Raw genomic sequence first — 14,091 nt, 5'->3', positions numbered from 1 at the left:
AGGGCAATACTGTTCTAAGGGCTTTAAGGGGAGGGTGCAGCCCCCCTTCAGTCCAGGAAGCCCCTGTAGGATACCACATTGTCCCTGGAGCCTGGAGGGGAGGGGCTCCCAGGACCAGCAAAGAGGAAAACTCTGGCTGGGGAGATGTGGCACGGTGCCTCTGGGACCTGGCCTCATGTCAGCCCAGTGCCCAGCTGCTGAGCACCTACTTTGTGCAGGCCCTGTACAAATCAGACATGTCCCCCACTCTCAGGGGCTCTCAGTCTAATCAAGGCAGCTAACTGGACTGCAAGCTCCATGCAGATGGAGATTGGTCTTATTTACTGCGGCATCCCCAATTCTAGAACTGCGATTGAAAGAGCAGGTACTCAATAAACATTTATAAGATGGATGGGTGAGTGAGTGGGTAGGTGGGTAGATGGATGGATAGGTGAGGGGATGGATAGCTGGATAGATGAATGGACGAGTGGGTGGGTGGATGGACAGATGGATGGACTAACCACCTAGAAAAGAAGTAAGCATGTAGACAGCACTCTAAGCGATAGACACAAAATGCCTCCGATGGGTATTGGGATGGGGAAAGCTTCATGGAGCTGGCCTCATCTGAGTTGGGCCTTGAGGGATGAGAAGGAGCCATTCTTTTTTTTTTTTTTTTTTTTTGCAGTACGCGGGCCTCTCACTGCTGTGGCCTCTCCCGTTGCAGAGCACAGGCTCCGGACGCGCAGGCTCAGCGGCCATGGCTCACGGGCCCAGCCGCTCTGCGGCATGTGGGATCTTCCCGGACCAGGGCACGAACCCGTGTCCCCTGCATCGGCAGGCGGACTCTCAACCACTGCGCCACCAGGGAAGCCCGAGAAGGAGCCATTCTTATACTCTTCACAGTGCCTACCAGCACACGAATGAGGACCTATTTGCATAAGATGATGTCGAAGGGAACCGAATTGTGAGAGCTAAATTGAACTCTAGAGATCATGTGGTCCAACCCCATCATTTTGCAGATAGGAAAACTAGGGCACAGGAAGGTTAAGTGACTCACCCAAGGTCACACAGTAACTAAGTGGCAAGGCAGAGATTCCAGCAAGGTCTGCTTGCTTTTAGATCCTGATCTCTTAGCCCCGTCCTGTGCTGCTCTCCTGTTCCAGGGCTCTGCTCTCCTTACTGAGATGCCTTGTGGAATTTTGCTACCATTTCTGCTGGAGCCCAGCTCCACCACCCACCTCTGCAGGGCTGGGGAGACCAGGAGCAACTGCTCAGCCCTGGTTAGGCCTTTACCCTTGAATACCACAGGGGAAGAAGCAAGAGGAGGCCACACTGATTGGGTTGGGAGAGGACAATACAGCATCCCAGCCCCAAGACCCAGGGGTAAATGTTCCACCACCAGGTTGTTGAGACTAAGCAGACATGAAGGGGGGAAAGTGGAGGCCATAAGGCGTACACAGGGAGTAGGAGTGACCCTTCTCTGGAGACCAAGTTCAGCATCCCAATCCCAGAATTGGGTTATCTGCATTATATGAAGCTAAATCTGAATGTAAATGAACCAGGGACTCCAGTTTCTGGAGAATGCAATAATGCCCATCATTTTTAACTGCTGGCAGGAAGCAGTTAAGATGGACCTGTTCCATAGCTCCCTCCATGCACCATGGAGTTGGTTCCTTGAACAAGACATGGGCAAGACCCTATAGGGAACTCCCCGCTGCCTGGTCCACCAATGGGATGCCCCCTGCACATTTCAGAGACAAGGTCTGATGCTACTTGGGTCCCCAGTGCCTGGCACGGGGCTGGGTGCCCAGTGCACGCCCCATGACTGAAGGAGTAACGCTCTCTTGTGTGGTCCCCTGTTCCAGGACGCCTTCCCTCACCTCTCCTTGCTGACTAAAATTGTTGCTTCCATCCTTCAGAGAGGAAGCTTCCCCACCGTCTAGGAAATATCTGCTCTCATGGCTTCCAGAAAAGATGGACACATGAGGCATCAGCACATCACAGGAGCTCATAAAGTACTGGCTGACTTAATGTTCAAGGAAACCCTTGGACATGTGGAGACATTCAAATGACAGTAATAATAATACAGGCACATCTGGAGACACGCCTTTCCCTAACCCTCTGTAAAGTGGGCTGGCATGTGGCTGGGGGAGCCCTGGCCTTAAATTCTGCCACTTGTGTGCTGTACAGTCTCCAAGGAGTCACTTGACTTCTCCAAGGCTCTGTTTTTTCATCTATAAAATGGGAGAAATAACTGTACTTTCATCATGGGACTTGAGGTAAGATTCAAAAAGAGCTGGTATGTTAGACCCTCAAAAGCTCCCCAGGTGATTCTAGTGGACAACCAGGGCTGAGGACTGCTGGGTGACGGGGAAAACCCAGACCCCTGATGTCCACGCCAGGTTTCTTTCCTTTCTCCCAGGTGCCAGGGAGGTAGTAGGTAGCTGGCTAAAGCTTAGGCATGCCAGGCTCGGCTTCCAGCTTCGGCCTTCTTGTGGCCTGGATGTGGACGCGGCAGGCAGGCGGCCCTGATGGAGTGCAGCAGGAAAGGGGCCGTGTACCTGGGGAGGCCCAAGTCATTAATCAGGCCTCTGGGCACCGCGCCTGGTCTCTGGAATATTCATAAGGCCCCTCCAGCTGTGCCAGGCAATCAGGGTGCTGATTGCTCCCCCATCTGCAGCTTAACATTCCACTCCAGAGAGGAGAGAGCTGGCGGCTGAATGTTAACCAGGGAAAAAAGCGGCTCGGGCCTTCACAACAGCAGCCTGAACAAGAGCCCCAGGAAAGACAAATCCACTCCTTCGAGATCTGCCGGCCCAGCCAGAACTTATCCATCCCCCAGCGTCGCGGGCAGTGGAAAGAGTCGCGGGTTCAGAAACAAGTGAACTGGTTTCTGGCGGCTCTGCAGCCTGTTTCCGAAATGGGGATGGTTCTACCAAAGGCCCCAAGAGGACTGATGAAGACGGAGTTTCTTGGACTGGATTGCTGTACAAAGGCAAGGCATCATCATTGCTTGTAGTTGTTGTGGGCATGCTTCCTACCCTGTGGAAAAGTTTTTAATCACAAATATTGAAGTCTCAGGCAAGCTGGCTTTAAGGGAAACTGAACAAAGGAAGAAAAGCTCTTGGAAAAGGCAGCCTCAGGCTCGGCCTCAGGGCATGGATTTGGGGGTGCCAGGCTTGCTATTCTCATCTGCCCCAAACCTCTCAGAGAAGCAAGAAAGGAATGGGAAGGACATTTGACAGTAGACGGCCAAAAATTCAGAAAAGAACTACAAAAGCAGACAGTGTTCTGTGGCCTTCTGGTTGCTCAGGAAAAGAGTCTGGACCCAAGCAGTGCAGGCACAAAAGTGTGCCACCATGAGTTCACAGCTCATGAGTAACGCTCTAAGTAATGATTAGGACTCACCAAGATATGGCCAAAATCTCTCCTGTGTTTGTGTTGAATAATACAGGAAACTGTTTTTAGAGAGATTTCTATCTAAATGGAGGGAAAAAAAAAAAAAAAACTGGAGCTAAAATAATATAACCTTCTTCCTAGAAAACCGACCAACATGGAACAGTTCATCTCTCCTGCTGACAGACAATGAGGGTCCTGAACTTGGCATTATTGTTATTGCTGTTTGTTGCTGCCCCTCTCTATCCCCAAGACCAGCCAGCCCACAACAGTGTGCTCAGCCCTGACCACAGAGGGCAGAAGCCTGACAGCCTTGGCCGAGGCAGCAGGGGAAGGCAAGAGTCAGCCTGATTCCTAAGCAGCCCCTCACTGGGGGCAGGACCCTGTTCCACAGAGTCTCAGACATCAGGGTCCTGCCTCAGACTAAAGGAACTGTTCAGATCCAGGAGCTGCCTTGCCCCTACCCTCCAGCCCTTCACCCTCACTCTGGGTACTTGTATCTTGCTAGCATTTTTTCCAGCCAGCTCAGAAGCACGTGTTCCTCTGGAAGGAAACATTTGTCACATACATCAAATGAGTGCTGAACTGAGCCCCTACTCTGGGTTATGTGTTCTCTGAAACCTCACAGGTTCTCTCTTCACGTCAACAAATTGCTTTTATTTCTTTTTTTTTCTAAAGTATAAAACATTAAGTGTTCATCTAAAAAAATTTTAGATAATATAGTTAAGGAAAAAGAAGAAAATCAAAGAGCACTCATGATCCCAATACTCAGAGATAACCACTTTTAACATTAAGTGTGGGACTTCCCTAGTGGCGCAGTGGTTAAGAATCTGCCTGCCGAATTCTATCAAACATTTAGAGAAAAGCTAACACCTATCCTTCTCAAACTCTTCCAAAATATAGCAGAGGGAGGAACACTCCCAAACTCATTCTACGAGGCCACCATCACCCTGATACCAAAACCAGACAAAGATGTCACAAAGAAAGAAAACTACAGGCAAATATCACTGATGAACATAGATGCAAAAATCCTCAACAAAATACTAGCAAACAGAATCCAGCAGCACATTAAAAGGATCATACACCATGATCAAGTGGGGTTTATCCCAGGGATGCAATTCTGGATTCTTCAATATACGCAAATCAATCAATGTGATACACCATATTAACAAATTGAAGGATTAAAACCATATGATCATCTCAATAAATGCAGAAAAAGCTTTCGACAAAATACAACACCTATTTATGATAAAAACACTCCAGAAAGTAGGCATAGAGGGAACTTACCTCAACATAATAAGGGCCATATATGACAAACCCACAGCCAACATCGTCCTCAATGGTGAAAAACTGAAAACATTTCCACTAAGATCAGGAAAAAGACAAGGTTGCCCACTCTCACCACTATTATTCAACATAGTTTTGGAAGTTCTAGCCACAGCTTCAGAGAAGAAAAGGAAATAAAAGGAATCCAAATTGTAAAAGAAGAAGTAAAGCTGTCACTGTTTGCAGATGACATGATACTATACATAGAGAATCCTAAAGATGCTACCAGAAAACTACTAGAGGGGGCTTCCCTGGTGGCGCAGTGGTTGAGAGTCCGCCTGCCGATGCGGGGGACACGGGTTCGTGCCCCGGTCCAGGAAGATCCCATATGCCGCGGAGCGGCTAGGCCCGTGAACCATGGTCGCTGAGCCTGCGCATCCAGAGCCTGTGCTCCGCAACGGGAGAGGCCACAGCAGTGAGCCCCGCGTACCGCAAAAGAAAAAAAAAAACAAAAAACCTACTAGAGCTAATCAATGAATTTGGTAAAGTAGCAGGATACAGAATTAATGCACAGAAATCTCTGGCATTCCTATACACTAATGATGAAAAATCTGAAAGTGAAATTAAGAAAACACTCCCATTTACCACTGCAACAAAAAGAACAAAGTATCTAGGAATAAACCTACCTAAGGAGACAAAAGACCTGTATGCAGAAAATTATAAGACACTGATGAAAGAAATTAAAGATGATACAAACAGATGGAGAGATATACCATGTCCTTGAATTGGAAGAATCAACATTGTGAAAATGACTATACTACCCAAAGCAATCTACAGATTCAATGCAATCCCTATCAAACTACACTGGCATTTTTCACAGAACTAGAACAAAAAATTTCACAATTTGTATGGAAACACAAAAGACCCCGAATAGCCAAAGCAATCTTGAGAAAGAAAAACGGAGCTGGAGGAATCAGACTCCCTGACTTCAGACTATACTATAAAGCTACAGTAATCAAGACAGTATGGTACTGGCACAAAAACAGAAAGATAGATCAATGGAACAGGATAGAAAGCCCAGAGATAAACCCACACACATATGGTCACCTTATCTTTGACAAAGGAGGCAAGAATATATAGTGGAGAAAAGACAGCCTCTTCAATAAGTGGTGTTAGGAAAACTGGACAGCTACATGTAAAAGAATGAAATTAGAACACTCCCTAACACCATACACAAAAATAAACTCAAAACGGATTAAAGACCTAAATGTAAGGCCAGACACTATCAAACTCTTAGAGGAAAACAGAGGCAGAACACTCTATGATATAAATCACGGCAAGATCCTTTTTGACCCACCTCCTAGGGAAATGGAAATAAAAACAAAAATAAACAAATGGGACTTAATGAAAGTTAAAAGCTTTTGCACAGCAAAGGAAACCATAAACAAGACGAAAAGACAACCCTCAGAATGGGAGAAAATATTTGCAAATGAAGCAACTGACAAAGGATTAATCTCCAAAATTTACAAGCAGCTCATGCAGCTCAATATCAAAAAAACAAACAACCTAATCCAAAAATGGGCAGAAGACCTAAATAGACATTTCTCCAAAGAAGATATACAGATTGCCAACAAACACATGAAAGAATGCTCAACATCATTAATCATTAGAGAAATGCAAATCAAAACTACAATGAGATATCATCTCACACCAGTCAGAATGGCCATCATCAAAAAATCTACAAACAATAAATGCTGGAGAGGGTGTGGAGAAAAGGCAACCTTCCCTCACTGTTAGTGGGAATGTAAATTGATACAGCCACTATGGAGAACAGTATGGAGGTTCCTTAAAAAACTACAAATAGAACTACCATATGACCCAGCAATCCCACTACTGGGCATATACCCTGAGAAAACCATAATTCAAAAAGAGTCATGTACCAAAATGTTCATTGCAGCACTATTTACAATAGCCAGGACATGGAAGCAATCTAAGTGTCCATCAACAGATGAATGGATAAAGAAGATGTGGCACATATCTACAATGGAATGTTACTCAGCCATAAAAGGAAACGAAATTGAGTTATTTGTAGTGAGGTGGATGGATCTAGAGTCTGTCCTACAGAGTGAAGTAAGTCAGAAAGAGAAAAACGAATACCGTATGCTAACACATATATATGGAATCTAAAAAAAAAAAATGGTTATGAAGAACCTAGGGGCAAGACGAGAATAAAGACACAGACCTAGTAGAGAATGGACTTAAGGATACGGGGAGGGGGAAAGGTAAGCTGGGACAAAGTGAGAGAGTGGCATGGACATATATACACTATCAAACGTAAAATAGATAGCTAGTGGGAAGCAGCCACATAGCACAGGGAGATCAGCTCTGTGCTTTGTGACCACCTAGAGCAGTGGGATAGGGAGGAAGATGCCAGAGGGAAGAGATATGAGGACATATGTATATGTATAACTGATTCACTTTGTTATAAAGCAGAAACTAACACACCATTGTAAAGCAACTTTACTCCAATAAAGATGTTTTAATAAATAAATAAATAAAATAAGCATTAAAAAAAAAAAAGAATCCGCTTGCCAATGCAGGGGTCACGGGTTCGATACCTGGTCTGGGAAGATCCCACATTCTGCGGAGCAACTGGTTCCGTGTGCCACAACTACTGAGCCCATGTGCTGCAACTACTGAAGCCCACACACCTACAGCCCATGCTCTGCAACAAGACAAGCAACTGCAATGAGAAGCTCGCACACCGCAACAAAGAGTAGCCCCTGCTCGCCACAACTAAAGAAAGCCTACATGCAGCAACCAAGACCCAACGCAGCCAAAAAAAAAAAAAAAAAAAATTAGGTGTCTTTTCCAAATAGGTGGATGGCTAGATAGATATTTTTCAACGGGATTAATCAGATTTTACCTTTTTTTTCCCTCAGTTAACAGTGGGTGATAAATTTTTCTCTCATTAAATATTCCCCTGCATCAGTGGTTCTAAAAGTACTGTATGGGAACCCTTGGAGATCCCCAAGACTTTTTCAGGGAGTCCGTTGGGTTAAAACTATTTTCATAATAATACAAGACATTATTTGCCTTTTCACTCATTCTCTCAGGACTGTACACTGGAGTTTTCCAGAGGCTGTATGATGTGTGATATTGCAACAGGCTGAATGTAGAAGCAGATATGCAAATCCAGCCATCTTTTATTAAGCCAGCCTAATTTAAAGAGATTTGCAAATGTCATTCTTCTCATTAATTTTTTTTGGAAAATATAATTATTTTTCATAAAAATATGTTTTTTGGGAGTACGTAAAATGGGTTTATTATTAGGTGAATTAACAAATGCATATTTTTGAAATTCCTTTTTTTTTTTTTTTCTTTTTTGCGGCTTGTGGGATCTTATTTCCCCAACCAGGGATTGAATACGGGCCCTCGGCAGTGAAAGTGCAGAATCCTAACCACTGGACTGCCAGGGAATTCCCTGAAATTCCTTCATTTTTATTTTGAATATGCTAAATATTAATAGATATAGCCATATAAGCAAAAGCTCTTTGGGGTTCTCAAAAATGTTTAAGAGTGTAAAGTGATTCTGAGGCTGAACACTTGAGAACAACTACTCTACACCATTACCTGTGGTGACTGCATAGCACCCCTTTCTGTGGATGGCCCCTAATTTATTCATCCATTTCCTTATTGAAATGGGTTGCTTCCAATTTTCACTACTATAAAAGTGCTGCACAAATCATCGAGTACCTACATAAAGTGAAAAGTTCCTGGAACGACAGAAAACAACAGAAACCAACTGGAAGGGTGAGCCATCACTATTAGTCTATTATTAATCAAATTAAACAAAATGTATCACAGGATGTGAACAAATAAAGTTGAAAGGCTATGTGCACGTTGAATATATATATACGTGTACAGATACATATGTTTCCATAGAGAGCAAGACTTACGCCCTGTAAAGAGTCCTTTTTTCTCTGCTGTCTATGAAGTGGTTATAAAAGCTGATCATATTCTAGAGCAGTGCTACGGATGGTATGAAACTCTTTGGTACCATTACAGAAACTGAGAGGAGTTTAGAAACTTTAAGCAATTTGAGAGAGAAATTTTATTTCTGTAGGTAGGAAACAATAAAAAATTGATGTTTGTAAAAAAGTTGAGTACAAAAATGCTGCAGACTTTCAAAAATATATACTTGAGAGTATTTCTGTAGAATAGACTCCTAGAAGTGGAATTGCTGGGTCAATGGACACGCATCTTAAAATGTTAATAGATATTAACAAGTTACCTCCATTTACACCTCACCAAGAGTAAGATGTAAATATACCAAATGTCCTGAGAGTGTATGTGAGTGCCTGCCCTCTGACATCTTTGGCAAAACCAAAGATTATGATTCTTTTAAATCTTTTTCTACTTAGTAGTCTAAAAGTTATATTTTGTCTTGTATGATTGCTTATTCATATCCCTTGCCCATTTTCTATTGGGTCCTTTTTCTTATTGATTTTTCTTAACTCTTTATTTATTCTGGACAAGCATCTTTTGTCTGTCATACATTGCAAATATTGGCTTGCCTTTTAATTTTGCTTACATGTCTCACTAGAGTATAAAAACTGCCTTTAAAACTTTTATTCTAAATTTATTCTAATCTATTAATCATTTCCTTTATGGTTTTATAGATTCTCATCTGGCTTAGGAAGCCTTTCCTTGTTGCATGGTTTTAAAAATACTCTCCATTTCCCTCTAATACACTTGCAGCTTTTCATTTCTTAATATTTAGATCTTCAATCCATCTGGAATTAAATTTTTGTTATGGTGTGAGGCATTGACTGTTGACCTTTGTAATCCATGTAGTGGATCATGGCAGGGTGCCGGCAATGGGCTTGAGCCCCAGTAAGAACCAGCCCATGCATTGCTGGGGACCTGTAGGCCTGCCTGCTGCAGCTGGAGCTAAGCTGGTTCCCAAGTGGACAGATATCTGAGCCCACCTGGTTCAGGAGGGGAGGCAAGCTACATTTCAGAATCCTTCCCAATGAGATAGAGCTGTTGTGGGCATCTGCAAAGTTGACAAGCAGAGCTGATGACACTCCAAGAAAGCACCAAAACATCTTTACCATGTAGTTTGGTTCTCAGAGAGCTTTCTGTCCATTACCCTCCTTGATGCCAACATCGCTATGTAGGTGGAAGGGGATTCAAGATGCCCACTTTACCATTACAGAAAATAAGGTACAGAGGGGTAAGTGACATGCCCGAGGTCACGCTCCTGGTGAGTGGCAGAGCCCGAATAGAACCTAGACTTCCTGCTCCCGAGTCCACAGCTCCTCCGACCTCTCTGTGCATCAGGCTCTGAGTCCCTGTCACTGCAGCTGCCCCCTTTAGTGGAAGGGAGGGTCTGGCCTAAGGCTTTCCCAAAACTGTGCTCCCCCACTGTGGGCAGGTGAGACTGGAAAAATCCATCCTCCACCACCAGCTGACGGAGGGTTTCGAGGCTTCCTTGGGCATGTACCTCCTCCTCTCCCCGAGTGTTTGGTGGAGGGTGGGAGTGATGAGTCAGGCCAGGGAGGGAGAGCTCAGCCATAAACAAGCGGGACTGACAGCGGGCACTTTCCTTGAGGCACGTGACCTCCCACGGGCCTCCGGGGACTCTGCCTGAATGGCAAAGCTTCAAAATTTCGTGATCCAGGCTCTGCACATTTAATTTGCTATATTCTCGAAGGCAGCCACAGAAGGGAAGAAGCTTTTAGAGAGGAGGTGGGGGATGAGGGAGAAAGTAAATTATTTCTAGTCCCTCAATGAAGAGTTTGAAATGTTGTTTTTAATGAGTGTGTCATTTTTGCAGACACCCAATGTGACTATGCTGGGTCTTTATCCCCTCCAGCTCCAAACCAAAGGGACACCCAGGACGCAGAATTGTAGAGCTGGGTCTGGCCTTGGAGATCAGATGATCCGATCCCTTGGGGTTAATGGGAACCCCATGTACCCCAAAGCAAGTGACTTGTCCAAGTTGGGGAAGTTCTGGGAACAGATCTCAGGTCTCCTGGATGTACTTGTTCTCTCCTTGGATATTCCTCAGGTCCCCCACCTACACTTGCTCTGGTGACCACTGGGGAAAGCCTTGGGGAAGGCACAGCCACTGGACACACAATGAGAAAGTAAAAGGTGGAGGTCAGAGAGAAACAGGGGCAACAGGCCCAACAGAGACCAAGCAGGGCTTCTCTCCACCCTGGGGCTGCAATCAGGCCTACGGAGGTAGGGGTGCCTACCTGTTCCAGGGGGATGACGAGGAAGGAGCCACCTCCCGCGCTCTCAGTGACAATGGCCAGGAAGCGGGCATTGACGGCACAAAAATGGTTATCATGCACATTCTTGGTGATGGGGATCCCGTCGAAGCAGTGCTCCCGGTTGGCCACCTTCCCATAGACGTTCCGGAACTTGGAGCTGCGGTATTGCGGACGCCAGGACATCTGTGAGAGGCCAGAAGAGACAAGGGTCAGGCCGGGAACTGCTTCCCGAAGGGCTGAACTGGGCACGTGCGGGAGGTCTCAGGGATGCAGGAGGTGAGGAAGGCCCAGCATCTGCCCTCAGGATGCGGGGAGAGGGGAAGGAATCTCCAAGAATCGGGTGCCCGGCCCCGTGCTGGAGGACTTACTCTTTCAATAAAGTCCCGCAAGGGCAAAGACTGGCATGAGGGCATCCACACACTTCCTGCTTTCAGTATACACGTCCACACCACCTTCCAGAAAGGATGGAGGATCCTTTCACTCTCAAGGGACGTGCCATGTGATAGAGCAGACCATCCATCCAATAACATGTCTGGGCTGCCTCTTGCGTGTCAGAAACTGTGCTTAATTTAGTATGGGACGTGCAGACAGAGGAGGCTGGTTGTTCACAAAGAGAGAGAACACTTCTAATGATGAGGGGCGGGGGAGGAAGACAGCCCCTTACGTGCAGCAAGGCAAATGACCACCCATTATCATACGCTCCTCTGATTCTCTCTAGGGCTTCTAACCCACAAGTGCACCCTCAGAAATCTCTTAGTCCTATACATCATCACCATCATCATTATAAGTATCATCATCATCATCATCATCATCATCATCACCACCAGGCCCAGAGAGGTAAAGTGACTTGTCCAAGGCCACACAGCTAATGAGTAAGGTCATGAACACAGGTCTCCTGATTGGAAATCTGAGACTCTTTCTTATGCCAGATTAGCCTTTGGAGCAAGGTTTCTCAGTGTGTGGCCCACAGATCACCTGTATCAAAATCATCTGGGATGGGGGAGGTTTCTCAGCCTCCCACATCATTTGTTAGAAATGTTGATTCCTGGGTCCCAATCCAGACCTACTAAATCCATTATTTTGGGAATGGGACCCAGAAAGAGGCATTTTAATCCAGCTTCCCTGCCCCAGTGAGACAGAAATACACCGAAGTTTGAGAGCCCCTGTTCTAGAGAATGGAATGGTACCCCTCCCTACCCCTCACCACCCACCAACCATGACACAGGGTCCAACCGACTGACCAACTGGCCCCTACTGCATGAGTGTCCCATGCTGTGCACAGTGGAGAACACAGATACACAGATGTGCATGTGTGGGTGTGTGGAGGACAGGATGGGCAGCCCACCGTGGAGTTCAGCTTTGTTGTAGGATGGCGCCTCCTATGGGGAAGCCCTACGAATGTGCGCCATGGCAGATGGAGCCCAAGTAGGTGCTCTCCTGGCAGACATGCATCCAAGCTCAATGAGCAATGGCAAGTTCCCAGCCGGGGCCTGGCATTCAGTAGGCGCTCAATAAGCGCTTTATTAAATGAACATCCTTCTGGCCCGACTTTGCCATTATCCATCCTCTCCCCTTCCTGCCAAATCTCCTGATATGCCTTGAGTCTCCCACCCCATCTCAGGACAGAAATTTCTTCAGATGAAACTTCCAAGGGGAGGAAAACAAAAGGAAATACCACCATAGCATCAGGAAACCAACCCTGGGAATTTGACTGAAAACAAAACTTTGCATCTGATTTAAATAAAGCCAGGAGCTCAGCCACAAAGGCCTCTGTATTGAAGGAAGAAGTTCAGTTCCAATGAGGAGAATCCCAGGGATTCTTCAGGCAAGCCCTCTTCCGGCCAGCTCTCTGGGCCTCCACCCCCCTTCTCCACTCCTCCAGGCCACTCTCCACGCCGCAGGGCCAGCGCGCTATTCTCCACTCCTCCCCACCTCCCAGCCTCTGCCCACACTGTACCCCTTTCCCTCCTGCCTCCTCCCCTCTCTGCCGAGTTCTGCCCAAGACTATTCAGAACAAAGTCCCGCTGGAGAGGCAAGTGCACCGGACGGGAGCCTGGTTGGTCATTTCTGGCTGTGTGACCTCAGACAATCCTCTTCTGACCGATTCCTCATCAGGATTACATCAGTGATGCCCCGAGTGTGGTCCCAGGTGGTCACTCATGGTTCCTTTACATGGTACAGAGATGAAGTTTTAAATTTTAGTAGTTACATATTTATTTTTAATTTGCATTAGAAAAAATATAACTTGCATGCCAAGTCCATGATTTCACAGGTATTAGTGCTAAGAAAGCTAGGTTTAAAAATAATGAATTAATTCAAAGAAAACTACAGCATGAAAAATATAGTCTGGGTGGTACATGGCCCCGGCAGAAATTCTGTCTGATATGGAAGTATTGGAAATCACTCTGTCTCTTTCAGGTAGAACATTCTAGATTCCACAGTTCCCCCTGAAGAGAAAGGAGGTGGTGAGCCTGCTCATTCCAACCTCTTGTTCCTTGTTGGTGCAGTTCTGGCCTGGAATGCCTTCGCTCTCTTCTCTGTCCAGCCCAACCTTAGCCTTCAGGGCCTGACTTGAATCTGACTGCCCTCCCAAAGGTCCAGCAGAGAGAACTCTGTGGATATCAGCCCCAGCCTGCATCCTAGGAAAAACAGAGAGCGTCTCTCAGCAAGCCCGGCGCTGACCTCTCCCCACTGGCTGGTAGGCTGGGGCTGACCTCTCCGCTGGACCTTTGGAAGGGCTGGGGGAAGGAGGCCAGGGGGCCCTTATCACTGGGCCTGAACCTTCACCCCTCATGAAGCCACAGTAAGTATGCCTGGCAGAGCGCTGGACCAGGAGTCTGCAGTCCTGGGTTTTCACTCCCCATTCGAACTCCTACTAGCCTTGGAAAGACACTTTGCCTCCCTGAGATATTCTAAAATGAGACTCATAATTCCTGACTTTATCTGGTTACTTTAAGAGTCAAAATGAGATATGTAGGTACAAGGTCTCATTCAAGATAAGATATCACTGCTGGGCTTCCCTGGTAGCGCAGTGGTTGAGAGTCCACCTGCCGATGCAGGGGACACGGGTTCGTGCCCCGGTCCGGGAGGATCCTGCATGCTGCGGAGCGGCTGGGCCCGTAAGCCATGACCGCTGAGCCTGCGCGTCCGGAGCCTGTGCTCCGCA

At 46.3% G+C, this 14,091-nt stretch overlaps 1 protein-coding gene across 1 annotated transcript in view; it reads right to left on the bottom strand.

Moving 5' to 3' along the window:
• CORO2B (coronin 2B) overlaps positions 1-11,108 on the bottom strand; it is a gene marked incomplete at both ends in the record, with an annotated part of 68,965 nt that extends 57,857 nt beyond the window's left edge. Inside the window, one exon of the mRNA XM_079700843.1 lies at positions 10,908-11,108. Coding sequence (XP_079556969.1) covers positions 10,908-11,108 — 201 coding nt within the window. The remainder of the gene's footprint in view (positions 1-10,907) is intronic.
• Between the last annotated feature and the right edge of the window lie 2,983 nt (positions 11,109-14,091).

This window comes from Hyperoodon ampullatus (assembly GCF_949752795.1).
Source record: "Hyperoodon ampullatus genome assembly, chromosome: 3".
In the NCBI taxonomy this organism is placed as follows: domain Eukaryota; kingdom Metazoa; phylum Chordata; class Mammalia; order Artiodactyla; family Ziphiidae; genus Hyperoodon; species Hyperoodon ampullatus.
The sequence above is the reverse complement of the archived record's forward strand: the minus strand, read 5'-3'. Positions and strand labels throughout refer to the sequence as shown.